The sequence below is a fragment of the Pelophylax lessonae genome, assembly GCF_965119305.1.
Source record: "Pelophylax lessonae genome assembly, chromosome: 3".
In the NCBI taxonomy this organism is placed as follows: Eukaryota; Metazoa; Chordata; class Amphibia; order Anura; family Ranidae; genus Pelophylax; species Pelophylax lessonae.
In genome coordinates this window covers 235811103-235831214 of record NC_138770.1, presented here as the reverse complement: position 1 = coordinate 235831214, position 20112 = coordinate 235811103, and the positions used below count along the sequence as shown (strand labels likewise).

At 39.5% G+C, this 20112-nt stretch overlaps 2 protein-coding genes across 4 annotated transcripts in view; one reads left to right on the top strand and one right to left on the bottom strand.

Annotated features, from left to right (window-relative positions):
• The window catches only part of MED12L (mediator complex subunit 12L), an 837051-nt gene that overhangs the window by 559565 nt on the left and 257374 nt on the right, over positions 1 to 20112 (bottom strand). The window lies entirely within an intron of this gene.
• On the top strand, positions 6199 to 19084 carry LOC309551080 (P2Y purinoceptor 14-like). Its single transcript, XM_082251527.1, has 2 exons — positions 6199 to 6409; positions 17144 to 19084. The coding sequence occupies exon 2, from the start codon at positions 17663 to 17665 to the stop codon at positions 18668 to 18670; it is 1008 nt and encodes a 335-aa protein (XP_082107653.1). The 5' UTR covers positions 6199 to 6409; positions 17144 to 17662; the 3' UTR covers positions 18671 to 19084.

The following is a 20112-nucleotide window of genomic DNA, read 5'->3' as shown; positions in this document are numbered from 1 at the left end:
CAGCCATGCAGACCAATTGGATGCAGTGAGCGGCATATTGCTGAGCACTGACAGGCTGACCCCCACCCCTTCAACTTCTGCAGCAATGCTGGCAGCATTCATACGTCTATTTCCCAAAGACAACCTGTGAATATGATGCTGAGCCTGTGCACTCAACGTCTTTGGTCGACCATGGCGAGGCCTGTTCTGAGTAAAACCTGTCCTGTTAAAATGCTGTATGGTCTTGGCCACCGTGCTGCAGCTCAGTTTCAGGGTCTTGGTAATCTTCTTATAGCCTAGGCTATCTTTATGTAGAGCAATAATTCTTTTTTTCCGATCCTACGAGAGCTCTTTGCCATGAGGTGCCATGTTGAACTTCCAGTGACCAGTATGGGAGAGTGAGAGCGATAACACCACATTTATCACACCTGCTCCCCATTCACAACTGAGACCTTGGGACACTAACAAGTCACTTGACACCGGGGAGGAAAAATGGCTAATTAGGCCCAATTTGGGCATTGTCACTTGGGGATGTACTCACTTTTGTTGCCAGCGGTTTAGATATTAATGGCTGTGGTTTGAGTTATTTTGAGGGGACAGCAAATTTACACTGTTATACAAGCCGTACACTCACTACTTTACACTGTAGCAAAGTGTCATTTCTTCAATGTGTCACATGAAAAGATATAATAAAATATTTAAAAAATGTGAGGGGTGTACTCACTTTTGTGAGATACTGTACAAAGCTACAGGATTTGATAAAAATCAGTTCTATTTTTCTCAATTTGTGTGAAGGGATAGGTTAAGTTGGCGCTGCCAAATAAAATAAATAAATCAGTGGGAGAAATGTGTTCCTTATACACACTAAATAAATGTAGACAATACAACACAATCACATTATACCATTTTTCTCAATTTAACAACCACTGTCGTGTTAGCCTTAATAACGTTTTTGACTGCCAAAGTAAAACACAAGATAATAATATTACCAAAAAGCATAATTTTTTATATATACATATATATATATATATATATATATATATATATATATATATATAGATAGATAGATAGATAGCACATTCCCAGGTAGGTGCTAGAACAGAGTATAGTTTTTGGGTCTTTCTGCTTACAAGGAAGATTGCCAGGTAAATATATAGTGCTTTCTGCCCACCAGGGAGCAAGATCCATTGGTAGGGTCTGCTCATGGTTCTCAGGTGCAGCTCACCTTGTCTGAATGTTTAACACTGGTCCAATAGGGAGGCATATTGGACAGTGGGAGGAAACCTGACAAGTGAAGTCACAGGCATTTTACAGCTCTGGTGATTGGCAGAGGAAAGTGCCTCAGTGCATGATGGGTGACTGTATAAATGCCAGGGGCACATGTCCTTGGGGTCTTCGGCTGGAGAGCAGGGTCCCGGAGGGAGGGAGCAGCTGCCCCTTCTCTGTAGAAGCTGCCATGTGGCCTTGGGTAGTCGACCTGAGGGCCTTAAAGTCAAATAGAAGCTGAAGTCAGATGTCCTGCAGAGCTGACTAGAAGGGAGACACTAGAAAGGATCTGGTTCTGCCTATAGTGAGTACTGTCTTGTGAGGGCCACCCCTTCAGGTGGAAGAATCAGTGGACAGGGGTGTCAGTAAAAGGGGATGCTAGAGAGTGTTCTGAAGATAAAGTAGTTGCATCAAGTCTGCTGCTAAAGAGAGCAAGAATTTAATTTTTCGATACAAGTGGCAGTATGGTTAAAGCAGTGTGTCTGCTTCCACAAATAATCAAGTAAGAGTTGTCCTTATCTACTGTGAATAGTTCAGTTGGAGTATCCCCCTATTCCCTTCTCCCATCCAAGTTCCACAATAAATATAAAAACTGAATACCCTGGACAGTTTATTAAGTAAGGGAGAAAAACGGGAGTAAGGAGGGATATGTGGAAACCCCCCCCCCCCCCCCGCAACTGTCTGCAGGTAATCAGAGGGAGGCCTAAGAAGTTAACACACAGCAAGCCCTACGGGGACAGTGGTACATATACATACATATATATATATATATACATATACACACTCACCGGCCACTTTATTAGGTACACCTATTCAATTGCTTGGTAACACAATTTGCTAATCAGCCAATCACATGGCAGCAACTCAATGCATTTAGGCATCTAGATGTGGTGAAGACGACTTGCTAAAGTTCAAATCGCACATCAGAATGGGAAAGAAAGGGAATTTAAAACAGAGTTCCAGCCATTTCTGTATTTATTAAAAGTCAGCAGCCACAAAAAGCGTAGCTGTTGACTTGTAATAAACACACACTCACCTGCCCCAAGATCCAGTGAGGCAGCCGCCTGAAGCCTCGATCCTCTTCGTCTCCTCTTCATGGCGCCGGCATCACTTGCAGCTTAACAGCCTAGGTGGCCCGAGCAGGAGTGGGAGTGGGTACCTGTCAAAACTAGGTACCCGCTCCCCCCCAAAAAAATGACATGCCAAATGTGGCATGTCAGGGGGTCAGGAGTCCTTAAAGTTTTGGGTAGAACTCCACTTTAAGTGACTTTGAACATGCCATGGTTGTTGGTGCCAGAGGGGCTGGTCTGAGTATTTTAAAAACTTCTGATCTACTGGGATTTTCACACTCAACCATCTCTAGTGTTTACAGAGAATGGTCCGAAAAAGAGAAAATGCCTTGTTGATGTCAGAGGTCAGAGGAGAATGGGTAGTCTGGTTCCAGATGATAGCAAGCCAACAGTAACTCAAATAACCACTCGTTACAACCAAGGTATGCAGAATACCATCTCTGAATGCACAATACATCGAATGCTTCAAATCTTGAAGCAGATGGGCTACAGCAGCTGAAGACCACACCGGGTGCCACTCCTGTCAGCTAAGAACAGGAAACTGAGGCTACAGTTCACACAGGCTCACCAAAATTGGACAACAGAAGATTGGAAAAACGTTGCCTGGTCTGATGAGTCTCAATTTCTGCTGCAAAATTCAGACGGTAGGGTCAGAATTTGACGTAAACAACATGAAAGCATGGATCCATCTAGCCTTGTATCAACGCTTTAGGCTGGTGGTGGTGTAATGGTGTGGGGAATATTTTCTTGGCACTCTTTGGGCCCCTTTGTACCAGTTGAGCATCGTTTAAATGCTACAGCCCACCGGAGTATTGTTGTTGACCATGTACATCTCTTTATGAATACAGTGTACCCATGTTCTGATGGCTACTTCCAGCAGGATAATGCACCGTGTAACAAAGCTCAAATCATCTCACCACTGGTTCCTTGAACATGACAATGAAATCACTGTACCCCAATGGCCTCCACAGTCACCAGATCTCGATCCAATAGAGCACCTTTTGGATGTGGTGGAGCAAGAGGTTCACATCATGGATGTGCAGCCGACAAATCTGCAGCAACTGCGTGATGCTATCATATACATTTTTACCAAAATCTCTGAGGAATGTTTCCAAAACCTTGTTGAATCTATGCCACAAAGAATGAAGGCAGTTCTGAAGGCAAAAAGGGGTCCACCTGGTACTAGCAAGGTGTACCTTATAAAGTGGCTGGTGAGTGTATATATGCCGTCTATATATATATATAGTATATATCAAGCTTCAGTCAGTCCACATTTCTAGACTCAGCTAGGGAGCTGGACCCTTGCTCTATTTTGCTTGCCACAACCTACCACTGGTTAGGGCGATATATAATTTGCAAGATCTGGGAAATGGGAAGGGGACAGTCAGCATACTGACTCACAGCTTTGCCTCTACTAGTCGGCTGCTCTGCCTTTCAGACCTCTAGCACAGAGAAGAATTTTGGAGAACTTTCCATGGTTCTGTTCTACAGGTCTAACAGGTGGCGGGCAGGCAGGCAGACAGGAACAGAAGTGGACATCTGCCAAAGCAGCATGCAAATTAAAAAAATAATATGGTTGCAGCGTCAGCACTCAGCAACAGATGCCAGGCACATGCCCTTGGGTGGCTGCTGCTAGTGACACCCCTGAACCTAAGCAAGCATTCAGATAAAGAATTAGGACTTTTATCCAACCTTACGGATTTGCATATATACTTCTTTCAGATCAATGCTTTAGAAAGTACTGAATTAGTTTGATCAGCATAACTGCTAGGATTTTCAGAAGGTGGCCATCAGTTGCAGCCCAAATATTTCAGCAACTGTTGAAATAACACACAAGGGACTGCACTATTCTCTGTTAATAACAGACTCCTCTATGTTCGGGTTTCCAGAACACAAACATAATGACAAATACCATGGACAGATGAACAGTTGATGTTCATCAGTTCTGACATTTTAAGGGCTAATATTCTTAAAAAACCATGGAAAGCTGGGCACTGCGATGGGGGACATGTACAAATGCCACAAAATATAGAACATGCAAAGCTCCAGGCTTTAGGGAAGCTGTACGTGGTGTTATGGAACAGTATGTTTTTCATGTATAGGCTCAGAGACAACATACTCTGGCAGCTCATACTTAAATATGAAATAGATTTTTCTTTTACAATTAGCTTGTATAAAGAAGCACCCAATTTGATCGAGTTCAATTTTAAAGCTTTTATAAGGGAGTTTTAGCTGCGACACATGCATAGGCACAGGTGAAAAAATAATTGGTCAATAGTTAATTGAGGCTCTACTGTCGCTTGCCAATTTCTTTCAAACTCTGGCTAAAAAATAAGAGAATGCAGATGTTACAGCAGTGCAAAATTGACCAGCAGCAGAACAGTTCTAATGAGCAATAACAAAATAGAAACTGCAGATAGTAAAGTTGTAAAAAATGTCCAGCAGCACAGAATACTGTATACCTAACCATTCTTTACCTAGCAAATTATTATTATTATGAGGATGGGGGGTGTGGTTTTGTTTCCAAAAACAGGTGGCGACTCAAAAATGAATGCTGCACTTTGAGGACCCCAAAGTAAACAAAAGAACCCATCAACATAAAATTTACAAAAAATGTACTTTTTCCTCCCCCCCCCCCCCCCGACACCCACCCAGAAAAATGCATTACCTCGAAATAAAAACCCCTTAGACAGAACACATTTTTAGTTAATACATGCTATAGACAGGAGAGCAGCTAAAAATGGCTAATGCCCTCATATCAACCACAAATATTATGTGGTTGACAACTAAACTAAACAACTAAAATTAAAGACAAAAAAGCCCCCAGCAAAAGGGACAAAAAAAAAACAAAGCAACAAATCAGGGATGATTGCCCAAAGAAGAAACAATCAGAAGTAAAGTTTCCTAACTGAAACTGACCCTAATCCCCCCCCCCCCTCCCGCCCCCGTTCAGTTTGTCAGCTTCTCTATCCTCTTCCTACAGCAGCTTTATAATACACTTGATTGATAGAAACCCCCCTTTTTAACCAGTTCTGGACCGGAAGGATTTACCCCCTGAATGACCAGGCTATTTTTTGCTATACGGCACTGTGTTACTTTAACTGACAATTGCGCAGTCATGCGGCACTGTGCTCTAAAAAAATGGATGTCTTTTTTTTCCCCACAAATATAGCTTTCTTTTGGTGGTATTTGATCACCTGTGCAATTTTTATTTTTTGCCGTATAAACAAAAAAATCAATTCTGGAAAATAATTTTTTTTTTACTTTCTGCTATATAACATTCCCAATAGAAAAAAATTTAAAAACACATTTTTTTATTACTTTAGGCCAATTTGCATTCTGCTACATATTTTTGGTTAAAAAAAATCCCTATAAATGTATATTGATTGGTTTGTGCAAAAGTTATCGCGTCTACAAACTAGGGGAAAGATTTATGTTTTTCTTTTCTACTAGTAATGGCGGCGATCAGCAATTTTTAGTGGGACTGTGACATTGCGGCGGACAGATCCGACCCCTAACTGACATTTTTGACACTTTTGGGGGGGACCAGTGACAATACTATAGTAATCAGTGCCAAAAATATGCACTGTTACTGTACTAATGACACTGGCAGAGAAGAGGTTAACACCAGGGGTGATCAAAAGGTTAAATGTGTCCCTAGTACTGTGTTTTAGTGTCTCATCCAGCAGCAGAGGCGTTATTATAGAGCATATTTCATCTTCCAGTGTATTCTGTTGTTAGTAAGGAAGTTGATATTACAGAAGTGTAGAGGTCAGCAACAGACATGGGAAAAGGCATTCTTCATTCAGCTGTATAGAAGACTGTGGGTTGCTCCTTTTTGACTTGTTTTCCGTATAAAACGCCCCAACACAGAAAACAGTGTGTATGTATATAAATACTTGTGCACATCTGTAAAATTTGACATTCAGGCTGCTTGTTGGCGGGCTTTTCCAAAACATTTTTTTCTTAAATAAATCAGATTAATAGTTTAAGGGACATTTCAAAACCTCCTCTGAGACATTACCAAGCCTCAAATAGTTCTCTGCATCTCTTGGAGACGTGAAAGCCAGTCCACCAAGTATCTACTACAGCAGGTATGTAATTCCATGCTTTCCTATTTTCATTTGATACATGCAAAAATCTATACAATTGAAATAACATTTTGTATACTGGCTTTTATTTACTGTTATGTAAGAATGATCCATTTTGTTTTCAAAATGTTTGATGATGTAAGATAATCTACTGTAATTTTTTTTAAAGTACATGTCATTATTTGTAAAGAGCATGCCAACTTTAATAAAATAAAGAGAGGTGAAATCATTGCGTAGTTATAATCAGCTCTGCTCCTGCACCAGGCAGCGAGGACTGAAGCATCAAAATACAACATATGCTTTTATTTTTAGGTTGGGTGCAAGTAGTAAAATCACTACAAGCACATTTTTAATGTTTTTGATGTTTCAACATGGCAAAGTATTCATGTAACTACAATCACTACAAGCACATTTGTAATGTTTTTGGGGTTTCAAAAAGCCAAGGTATTCATGTAACTACAATCACTATAAGCACATTTTTTATGTTTTTGGGGTTTCAAAATGCCAAAGTATTTATGTAACTACAATCACTACAAGCCCATTTGTAATGTTTTTGGGGTTTCAAAAAGCCAAGGTATTCATGTAACTACAATCACTACAAGCACATTCTTTTTTATGTTTTTGGGGTTTCGAAAAGCCAAGGTATTCATGGAACTGATGATAGTAGTATTACTTTAATTTCTTAAAAGCAGGCAAATACTGTAAATCTTCAAGTTTTTGAGCTGTAAAACACAGAAAGCTGCCAGGAAGTAGGAATTACAAGTACTTCTAGCTCACCACTAAACAGATGTCACCAGCATTTTTATGCTTCATCCTTTATTTACACATTGCTAACCAATTTATCCAAAATGTAATAACCTTTTAAAATGTTTACAGTAAGAGATTAAAGATGAATCTTTTCAGCCAAGTTTTCCTCTTTGGATGCTGTATTAGAGTAATACAAAAAAGGCTAAGTGAATCTTAGCAAAAAACAAAAGAAAAAAAAAAAAAACTTCCTTTAATGGAAATGCGGTATTTTCCATTTAAAAGGGCTTAGGGATATTGAAATTGGACACGAGTCCTTAGAGAGTTTGTCGAAAACATCTCATTATATCTTTTAAATACTCAATGAATGTGGGACAGGAAACTGTGTTTACTTGTCTGGAAATTAAGCTACATGAAAATGATATAGTTATAGGAAACAGTACACATTCCGATGCTCTAGCACCTAATATATGGTACAATTTGATCAATGATCAGAAACAGTAACAAAACCAGGCACTCATTTTAGATACATAAGGGATAATGTGATCAAATGTATATGCTTTAGCAAATATGGGTGACCGTGTTTTATTTTAAAACTCAGTTTAGATGATAACAATGATGTATGTTCTTAAAGAGGAAGTAAACCCTCCTCTGTAACTTTTACCTATAGGTAAGCCTATGATAAGGCTTACCTATGGGTACTGTAAATATCTCCTAAACATGTACCGTTTAGGAGATATTTACCTTACATGCAGCCAGTGACGTCACTGGCGCATGCGCTCTGAAGGAACGCCCGCTTGTGCCGTTTCTTCTGAGCCCCGTGCCGTGACCGTCGGCTCCCGAGCGCGAGCGTGGGAGTGACATCACCGCGGCTCCGGCCAATCAGATGGCCGGATGCCGCGATCCCAGAAGACGGGCGACTGGACATGTCACCCATCATACAGGTGAGCGGGCGGCACGGCGGGGGCTCGTTCTAAGGTAAGTATTTCATAATGAGCTAGTATGCGATGCATACTAGCTCATTATGTGTTTCTCTTACAGGTTGCAAAAAAAAAAAGTAATATGGGTTTACAACCTCTTTAAGCATTTTACTCATTGTCCATTCTGCCTCACACCGCCGCTGCCACTGCATGTCTGATTGTACGTATCTCTCTCTGGAAACACAAACATATCATCCATAATTTCTTGCTTTTGTATGATTTACTGACAGGTGAAGTAAGCAGAGTATATCTTGCTGTAAGGCTGTGTTCTTATTTGCTACTACACAAAAGGAGGAAGAGCTTTGTGGAACAAACTACAGGCAACAAGACCTCTCACTCTTCCTCTTGATTACTTGCACAAACATCACACATTTAAAAGATGAATAGGACTACCTAAAGTGATTGTAAAGTCTCATTTTTTTTTTCTATTAAAATAATAAACATGTTATACTTAACTTCCCTGTGTAATGGTTTTGCACAGAGCAGCCCTGATGACATGACATAATAGTTTGAGCCTTTTGTTAAAGTTTGAATCATCTGAAACACATAATGTAACGACATAAAAAATGATATGATCGATTTGAATACATTCCTTTTTATTCTACTGAGTGTAGCAAGAATATTTTAATAAGATTCTTTTTAAATTGGGTTAAATTTGAGAGACCGTTAATTTAATTTGTATGTGCACGGCCCAGAAACAAAGTCAGCCGGGAATAATGAAATTAATTTAACATAATACCATAACAAATGAATACGTATTTAATTAGGATTAATTTGTTTTATTCAGATGAAAGTGGCGCAGTAGTATTTGACTTATGAATAATCAGCCGATTCTTTAACATTTTTCATTATTATAAAAAATGCACTACATATGAAATAGAAACATATTGCAATAAATACAGTAAGGCACATCTGTCAAACACAAGGCCCGCGGGCCGAATCTGGCCCTCCAGGCCATTTAATGTGGCCCTCACACCTCTCCTGCAGCTGCAGAAGAGCTCCAGCCCTCCTCTGGTCCTTCTGCTTTCCAGCATTGCCTCTAGCTTCTTTCCAGCAGCAGCACAAGGCAATGGGGGTGCACTGTGATGTAAGGGAGGGTGGGGGACTCAACTTCTGATGGTGGAGAGGCTCTTGACGTCTTATGTAAGGGTAGGGAATGCTCGGGACATCTAGTCTAACAAATACAACCGGCCTTTTTCAGGGCATTCATACTGCTGATGCGGGCCGCAATTAAATTGAGTTTGACACCCCTGCAGTAAGGTATAAAAGTGAAAGGATGATTCTTACTTATTGTGTTTGGGTTGGATGGAGGTGGATCCCTCAGAATCCCTGAATCATAGCATAATAAATGAATCCGATATTAGTTTCGCTCCATTCTTTACTTTCCGAAGAATGCGACTCCAGTCGATCTCGTCCAATCAGCTCATTTTATTTCTCTCTGTAGTTTGGACTATCAGGGATATAGCCAATCTTCCAAAATAATAAAAGAATATCGGAATTCCAAAATACTTATTGATTCAAAACCATGAATATATGAAACAAATCTGAATATACAAAACAAATTCTGAAAATGAATCATTCTAATATAATGATTAGCGCAAAACAAAATGATTTACTTAGCGAATGAAACCGAAACAAAACAAAAGTTTCCGTTGTGCACATCTTTACCAATCAGCTTCCAGGTTTTATTGTCAAAGCTTAACTGAATAATCTGAATTTAGTAGCTTATTGGCTACCATGCACAGCTGCACCAGATTACGTGTTCCAGTTTTAGTAAATCTTCTCCACTGTATCTCTTGTAACAAAAAGGTATGTATGCTCTATGCTGTCAGTTTTATCTAGTGGTCATAATGCAGTTTTCTCTACTGCTCATAATTTAAAAAAAAAAAGTTCAGAAAAGAAAATAGCCTAAAGAACTTATGTTTTTCGCACAGAACATGCAGATTCACTGGCCATATGGCAATGGCAATTTTTATAACTAGACCCCTAAAGATGTATTTTTTTGTTGTTGCTATAAATAGACTCCTTTTTTTTTTCTTAGTAAGAAAAAACTAATATAAAGGAACAATGTCTTAAATTGATGGCCATGGACCCCACCCTCAGGCTACAGCCAAACTGAGAGTTTAGCAAGTTGAAATCAAAAAAGGTGGTTTTGAAGAGCAACATTTTCAGATTCTGATTCAGATACAGAATACTTCATTAAGGCCCCTTTCACACAGTTCAGATCCGCCTGTCAGTTTTTTTTTTGGTGGATCTGAACGGTCACCCCATGCATCTCTATGGGGCATCAGATGTCAGCGGAGACATTTCCGCTAACATCCGATCCAATCCATCAAATCTGGACGGATGGAAACCCTATTTTCCATCTGTCCAGCGGATTGGTTCGGATGAGAACAGACCGACGGTCCGTTCCCATCCGATTCCCCCATAGGGATGCATGGGGACCTGACAGCTGTGTCTCCGCACACAGCGCGGAGACACAGCTGTCATCCTCCATCCCCAGCTTAGAAAAACGGAGTCCGCCGACGGACTCCCTAGTGTGAAAGAGCCCTAATCCCAAGAGGAAAATTATTAAATTAGTTACACCTAAATGAAGGCAAAATAAAAAGTTCATATATACATTAACATTCATTTAAAAAAAAAACAACAACATATAAAATCAAAATAAACAGTTCATATATACATTAAGAATTGAAATGAAAAAAAAAATGAAATCCAAATGATTAAAAATTGTTTGCTATATACAGTATATCAGAAATGTTCATCAAGTGTATATAGGCAATTTATGAAAAAGCATTTCAAAAGGGAATGTCTTTTCACAATATAATTTACATCCCTGCTGACTTGCGTGTAGGATTCAAATCCCGCCTTCAAGAAACATTCTCTTTACCACTGCGATACGACACTCTGACTGGATAATTAGTAACATACGCCCTTGTAGCTACAGTAATAATATTCTGCTGACTAATTAAAGAGACAGAAAGCTGTGAGGGTAATACTTTTACATGGATCAGCAAATGCCAACAAGAGGAAGTGAGGAGATGAGTCAGCTGCTCTTCCTCTTGAGTGAGAACCAGTGGATAGACAGTTTTGATTATAACATACTTCAGCTTAAAATCACAATTCTTTTCTATGTGTCTTGTCAACTAAGAAAAGGATTAAAAATGGAAAATGTCCTGCAAAAGCATATACAAATGATCATAAATCTCTTTCACCTGCATCTCCTAGTTGTAGAAGTAGTTGTCAATACAGACTGGAGCCATTATTCATTCACTATCCAATATACAATATTTGCAGCATCAAGCTCATATTACTTGTTGAGGATGGAGCATAGCCATTTTGTATATTAAAACACTTTGCAGCACACAGAAAAATTCAGTCTACTGCAGTGGTGTTTGGAGGGGGGAGCTGACCCGGGCTATAGCCCCGAGTGGTCCCCCAAAAAGCCCCGGGTCTTGTGTTAAGTGTAAATAATTATTAGCCCCGAGTCCATGATCATCCTCCTCTCTGTGCTGTGCCTCAGCCTGGCTCTACTGCCTGGCCTGCACGCCGCGGCCACACTGGATGCTAGAATGGCCTATAATGAAAAGAAATGGCTGCACTCAGATGTTGTCAAAATCCAGGTTTATTGGACATCCCAATGTGGCAAAAAAGTGGCAAGGTAGACGCATTTCACACACTTAGATGTGTGCTTAATCATTAATGACTGTCATTAATTAATCATTATTGACTGACCACGGAGGCGAGCCGGGGCGAGCACCGCTGTTGGTCATCAAGCTTCCCATTACCTTGAGCAGTGTATCTCTTTCCTTTGTATGCTAGCATGGCCTGCCTCTTGGCATCTAGCAACCAGTGATGTCACGTCAGCATCGTCATGTGAAAGCAGGAGAGTGCGGGCCCAGACTCCGAGTCGCAATGTTTAGAGCGGAGGAGTATTTCAGATTCCTCCTCCGTGCCTAGAAATGACTCCACCCACCTCCCTTTTCTCTGGGTGGCAGCGCGGCTCAGCTTGGAGCCGAGGGAGGCCCTGAAGGAAGCATCAGGTCACGGCACCGGGTCAGTCAGGTCAGTGTAAATAATGTTTTGCTTTCTGTGCTTCCATGTCTCAAGTAATTGCAAATACTCTTTCAGAAAGAGTATTTGCTTGCAATTACTTAAAACAGGTAAGTGCAGAAAGCAAAAAATTATAAGCTATAGTGTCTTTATTGTTTTTAAAGCATTTTCTTTTTTTAAATTACTAATTCTTGTATCGGATTGTGTCCCCATCCAGGGAAACCAGTAATCATGTGCCATTTCAATTTTACAGCTTTTTTTTAAGATCACTGTGTATTGCTCATAGAATGTTAACTGTACAATGGATCTCTACAGCTTTCACCCTTTATAGAGGATAACAGAGCTCAACAGATGTATATTACAATAATTTACCAAATCTGTCCTGGTTGGCTAAAATCTTTGAATTTCATAATGTTTAGGGGAACCTTCTCCACTATGATATTGTAGTTGAGGTTGGGGAAATGGAACACCCAGTACTGGTGTGTTGAACATGGAACATGTATATGTGTAAGCCACGAGTAACCTGTAAGTCTTTTTGAGCTATACTTAAATTGATTGTAAAGCTATTAAACAGGTTATACTTACTCTAACTTCTCTGTACAATGATATTGCACAGAGCAGCCTGAAACCTCCTCATTTTGGGTATGCCTGCGGTGCTCTGGGCTCCCCCTCTTAATGGTGTGCTACCACAGGAAGCTGCTTCCTTTGCTTTCGCTCCTGCGCACTATATCCTGAGCCAATGTGTGTGCATCTTTTGACATACACGGTATGGTTCAGTCCAGCCGCCCAAGCTCTGCCTGCATTGGGCAGGGGTGAGGGGGGGGGCATTGGGTGGAGCTTGGGCGTTACTTACTTTAAATTGTGGAAGAGGTTATCAAATTTACCTTCGGGCTGAAGCCCTGGTCTTTTTCCCACCTACCAACGCCCCTGGCCTACTGCCTATAGATGTTATCTGTTATCCTACTTGGCTTCATTCGCTAACTTTCCAACACACACAGGCAGCAGTTGCTTGGGAAGAAAGGAAGGTGGGAACTAGAAGAACTTTGGATTAGGTCTAATATTACATATAAACATCTTTCAACACTTTAATGCAAAAGGAATAGTTTTAGTAATAGCTGTTAGGAGGTGTGTATGTGGCTTTATGAGTTCTTAAAGAGGAAGTAAACTTCCATCTTTAAGTTTTACCTATAGGTAAGCCTATATTAAGGCTTCAAATAATAAAAGAGTGCTGCGCCAGAAATAGTATAAACAGTGCAAAATGGTATAATATAAACTCATAAATATATACATTAGACCAAAGTGACTCAGTGTCAATAAATAAACAGTGCAAAATGATGTGATACAAAAGTTCATAAACATATGTTAAATCCAATGTGACTCAATGTCAATATTCACCATCCGTGCATAAAACACAATATGTGCTCAGTGTTCCTCCGCCACCTGTGCATTCTAGCCTCTCATCTCACATTCTGACCCCTGTATCACCATCGGGTCAGAATAAGCAGTTCCCCTCTGGGGAAAATAGCAGTCTGATGGAGCTCTTCTAGTTGTGTGCTCATTACCAGGTCTCCAAGCTCTCAGTCTTGATCCATAATATGTCAGGGAATAAAAAGCAACATCTAGTGCTCTCTATTTAAAATCAATGATTTATTAAAATGTTATTAAACAACTCACAAGTAGGGCACTTTAAGCAGTGTGGGCTGTTACAGCGTTCAATGGTTCAATGTACAATCGTGTAGTGGCCACTTTGTGACGCCGACAGACAGGCTCCGTCCCAATACGCGTTAAGTCAGACGTTGCCTTCCTCGGTAGGGGTAGAGCAATACTGTCACGTCTCAGATTAAGAAGGCTAGCCGCGCCTCCTCCCATTCACAATTCCGCCCATATTCAAATCCAACACTCCTTAGTGTGCACCAGACTCAGAGTGACGGATAGGAAAAGGATCACAACAAATACATGATGAATCCTCCAATACACATATAACAAAACTACGGCTACATATTAAACCTAAAAACTAAAAAATACAATGAAAACTCAATTGCCTTAACCCACACATTGATGCATAGAGCCTGTTAGTATTTTCGAACCTCACATCGTGGCCATACAAGACACAGATCTAACAGACACATACTCAGAGATAACATATTATCACAACATTTCCTTATGAATGGTACACAAATATAAAAAAATACCAGCACATACAATATACAATTGGAAACCTCTTCTCACCTACAATACAATAAAACATATAATAAATAAAATCTTACACAAAAAAATCATATAAAGTGCATTGATTTATAACTACTTAAACAGTTCAGATCAAAGTATATGTTCAAAACCCTAGGGGAGAGTACCTTGGCCTCGAAAATCCAGAAGGATTCTCTTCTACTCAGTTGTCTAATAAACTTCTCTCCCCTCTTATTAACTTTTTCTATCCCCCAGAATTGTAGGGAACTGGATCTTCTGTCATGGACTTCTCTAAAGTGTTTAGATATGTTATGTGTAACCGCCCTCTTTTTTATATTTTTAATATGCTCTGCTATCCTGATGTTTAAACATCTAGAGGTCCACCCTATATATTGGAGCCCATATCCACACTCCAACATATAGAGAACTCCTGTGGTAGCACAAGTCCTAAAATCTTGTTATTGTAATATTGTATACTTCCTTCCTGTGCTATTAGATATAAATTCTTTCCTTTTTCTACTATCGGTTTTAGTCTGGCGACAACCCCAACATCTTACATGAAACCCTGAAATTAACGCTTACCTATAGGTAGTGTAAATATCTCCTAAACATGCACCAATTAGGAGATATTTACTGAGCTAGTTATGTCACTGGCGCATGCGCTCTGAAGGAACAGCCACCCGAGCAGTGTGCCGTGACTAGTGGCTCCCTTGCGCAGTCACAGAGCTGGAGCCGTAAACCCAAAAGAAAGACCGGGTAGAGATGGTTGCTGCCTCCAGCAATGGCATCGCATCGCTGGAACGCTTCACTTTCAGGTAAGTTTAACATAATGTGCTAGTATGCGATGCATACTAGCACATTATGCCTTTGCCTTGCAGGTAGGTAAAAAAAAGTGCAACAGTTTACAACTGCTTTAAACTGTTTGAAGTGAACCTCAGACACATTTTTCATGCTAAGCGCATGCATGCTAAGCAACGTATAAGTGAAAGGACGGCCATAAACGTTTTGAATCCTGCTGAACTGGCGGAGATTTTAACTGTGTGTGAGCAGGCTGAATGTACCAAGTTGATCGATCAACTTGGGTACAACCAGCCTGCTGGATTTATTTGAGATTATCATTAGCGGCTGCCATAGCCACTAGCAATAATCCCTGTCTTCTCCCTGCAGGGACGGCTTCCCCCGCGGGTAGAATACAATTTTATCGGCAGGAGGGATTCCCCTGTCAGCACTGTCTGTGTTGATGGAGGAAATCGTGCAAATTATTTTTCCTGCAACTCGTGGTTGCAGGAAAGAAATTTGCACCATCTATAGTCTGCCTAACACTTTATTTATTATCTCTCACAGAGATCACAGTACTTCCCCTGACATTACCTTGTTCTGCTTTTCTTATCAGAAGGCCATCTCTACCTTTTTTTTAGAATTAGTATAAACCTTCTTGATTTAGGCTGATGACACATTGGTGTATTTTCACAGAGATTACTCTGCTACAAACTGCTAATGCCTGCAAATAACAGTGGTATGTAGCTATTGATTTTAATTACTAGAGTCGCTGTTGATTTGCTACAGCATTGGGTTGTGCCTTGCTACATATATTTCTGCTTCAGTAATTTGTGGCTAAGCATAGCGATCAGTGCAACATTCTATAGAAAAGCATTAAGAGTGATTGTTGCTAGTGATTTTTCTGCAGACCCAATACATTGATAAATATCGATTGCTGAGCGTAAGAGCGACAAATCACTTTAAAAAGTGTCACAATTAGTGTTTCCATAGAAAATTATTAAAAGGATTGTAAAGTCTAGTTTTTTTTTTTTTTTTCTTAACAACAAACATGTTATACTTACCTCCTCTGTGCAGTGGTTTTGCACAGAGCAGTCCAGGCCTCTTGAAAGGTTTCTTTCCGCTGCTCTTGACCCCCCCCCCCCTCCTGTTGAGTGCTCCTGCAGCAAGCAGCTTGCTATGGGGGAACCTGAGTCGAGCTGCAACTCTGTGTGTGCATTCAGACATGGAGCGGCCATTTGGCCCTGCCCCCTTCTGATTGGCTGACTGACTTTGATCAACAGCAGCCAGAGGCAATGGCGCTACTGCTGTGTATCAGCCAATCAGGAGGAAGGATCCCGGACTGCTGAATTACTCATGGACATCGCTGGATAGAGATGGAGCTCAGGTAAGTATTAGGGGGTGCTGGGGCAGATGCTACACACAGAAGGTTTTTTATGTTATTGCATAGAATGCATTAGAATAAAACATCCTTCTGCCTTTACAACTCCTTTAAGTTTTCCTTTGTGACAACTTAGTTTAACAAAGCTGCCATGTGTGTCATCAGCCTTAGATGCTGGCTCAGAGATGATCCAATTGTGTAAATCTTGGATTCCAATGTAGCCTCCAATCTTGTGACTTGCTATAAAATGACAATGTTGCAGTCTAATCACTGGGGTAGAGGAGGCTAGGAAATAATTTCTCCTGCCTTTTGCAGACTAATGCCATTATCTCTGCCTAGGCAAACCTACTTGATTGGAGCTCAAGGACTGCTTTTTATTGATAAGAGATATCGCTTTTTGAAAATGTATACTACCGATGTATATTATGACAGGAATTTATTCATGCAGACTTGTAAATTTACTGTAAGGTCCATTTGAAGGATCAGATATAGCCTGTTGGGCAGTATGTCTAACATTTTCTAAGTTGATATACTCGTGTTTTTAAAGGCTTCCCTGCCTTATCCTGGAAAACAATTCATTGATTAAAGCAACAATGCTTTTCTTTGTCTTTGCAGCTCCTACTGGCAGCAATCAGAGGCTACAGAAAACATTCACCTAAGGGAAGACGAATCCGCATTGAGCAAAAATTTTCCACCTGGACAGAAATCCATCTACTGGGAAATAATCTACTTCTATCCCTTAACACAACACATCCAATACAAACAACTTTCACTAAGTTTATAATGCTTCAGAAACAAGTTGTTTGAAATTCTACAAGCACAACAAAGAGCTTTTGTTCTCCGTGATCATAGTTATGGATAATGGCCATATTCCTATTTGAAAAAGGAATATCACATTTGACAAGGCAGAGGACTAACCCTGATGTGAAAAAAGAAGGCAATTAACATCTGAATTAACCATAATTTGTTTACTGCATTTTTTATCTGCACCTTTTTAACTAAAAGCTCACAAATTAGATTGGGATCCATTAGGAGGAAACATCAATTCCCATTATCATTCTGTACATATCTCACTATTGCTAGTGCTGCAATAAAATAGTCAATTTAAAAAATACATCTATCTTGAAATTAGAAATGAATAATTTCACAGAATCTAATTTTAATAATTCAGAAAGTGGATGCTATCCAAATGCTGATGTAGTAACCAAGGTTCTGCCCACCATGTACACTTTTGTTTTTATCATTGGCTTCTTCCTAAATGGGATGAACTTGTGGATTTTTTGCTACATTCCCAGTAACAGGAGCTTCATTGTGTACTTGAAAAACATTGTGATTGCCGACCTTTTAATGACTCTGACATTCCCTATGAAAATAATAAGTGATGCTGGATTAGGAAATTTGCAATTACGTCTATTTGTCTGCAGATACTCAGCAGTTGTGTTTTACCTAAATATGTACATTGGAATCATATTTTTGGGGATTCTTGGCTTTGATCGGTATTATAAGATTGTGAGACCCATGAATAACATTTCCTTTCAAAATGTATATCACAGTAAGGTCATCTCAGCAATAATATGGGCAGTCATGGCTTTTATTTCTATCCCAAATATGATACTGACTAACCAAATTGTTGATGAAGCAACAAAACCAACCTGTGCCAAGCTAAAAAGCTATCTGGGCATCCAATGGCATCAGGCGTCTAATTATATATGCATAAGTATATTTGTTATTGTGCTTTTCCTTCTTCTTACATTTTATGCTTCAATATCAAGGAAAATATACCGATCTCACCAAAAGTTCAAAAGAGGTTCAAATGCTGGCAGAAAGTCTACGAGGAATATATACAGTATTTTAGTTGTGTTCTTCATCTGTTTTGTTCCTTATCACATTTGCCGAATTCCATACACCATAAGCCAAACTACTTCTGATGGTTACAGCTGTCAACATCAAAACAATCTGTTTTATGTCAAAGAGGTGACACTGCTTTTATCAGCTGCCAATGTATGTCTTGACCCTATCATTTATTTCTTTATGTGCCAACCTTTTCGACAAATGCTCTTTAAAAAACTGCACTTGGAAGACAGACTTCAAGAAACAGAGAGGACATTTAAAGTGTCCTCCACACAACCTGGATTAGTATAAGTTATACATTCTTATGGTGAATCCATACATGGAAACCTTAATATAAGAGGTATTTATAGGAAAAGTGAGAAATTAAAGAAAAGCCAAGGTATAAAACAAACTATTATTTTGTAAACTGAGTGAAAGCTGGACTATTACTCTTGGAATAACCATCTCACTTTTCAATGGACAGTGACTTGTAAAAATGATCCTTATATATCCTTGTATCTGCACTTGAAATGCAAAACACAACGTGATCACTCTAAACGGAATGTGGTCATTCAGGAACCATCAGGAGCTTGATGAGCATGCCCTAGTACAAGGCTTGCACTAGTACAAAGCAGTGCAATAACTCATGAAAACCTACAGAAATGTTATGGAGTTAAATGTAGACATAGTAACTGAGTATTGTATTTCCTAAAAGGGTAAAGTAGACATCCCCCAGCATATGGCATGTTATTTGCACAGGTTCTCAGTGACTGACTGAATATCTGCTGCCCTAAATGTTGCCAATGGGTGGGTTTAAATGTAATTTCATCATAACAGAAATGGTAATTGATCGTCTAATTGTTTACTACAAAATTCCACAAACCTTAATTTATAAGAATATACACTTTTCTTATGAAAACCCATAGAAGAAAGTAGAGTAACAAAATGTTTAATGAAGGGGTTTTTTGCTTATGGTCTATAATCTTACAATCCTAGGCCCTGGTCCATTCTGCTTGCTATACAACTAGCTTTTAAGCCATTTTTGTTCTATCTTCATAAGATATCTATAGACTAAAGTCACAAAGCTAAACCATTAGATTTATGGAAAATCATCCAATGAAATTCGAAAACTACAGTCACGTGGTTTAAAATTACAATCCTTATCTTTGTAGAATTTAGCTTATACTTAATTGTGTGTTATTTTTGCCCAGAAACTAGCATATCGTCTAATAGGAACAGTGACAAAGATGAAATTATCTCTTGAAAGCATTACTTACTGGAAATACATGGAGATCATAGTTATTTTACTCCTTAGTGTTATTAAAAGACAGTTATCAGACAATTTAAACATTCAAAACTGAAAATCCTGTCCAAATTCAGACGCTACAATATACTTCTTTATCTAAAGAAAACCTGTTGATTTACCTGTTTGCCTGTTACACCAAACAGTGGATATCTCTATCTGCTGTATACTATACATAGCTAGGTATACACAGCCTGTATTTTGTGACCATTCATAAAAACCTGGCCATGGTGTGAAGCCTTTGGGACATCACAGATTTCTCTCTGCCCAATTCAGCAGAGAGAGCTCCTCGAGTGGGTCAGAGGCCAGCCAATGATCTTTACAGTTCACGTGACCAGGCTCTCCTCACAACATTTTATTTATTTTTGTTATTTTATTCATATTTATTTTAATAAAGAGCATAGCTGTTTTATGTACAGTATGTGCTTTTTGGCATCAGTTTTCTTACTTT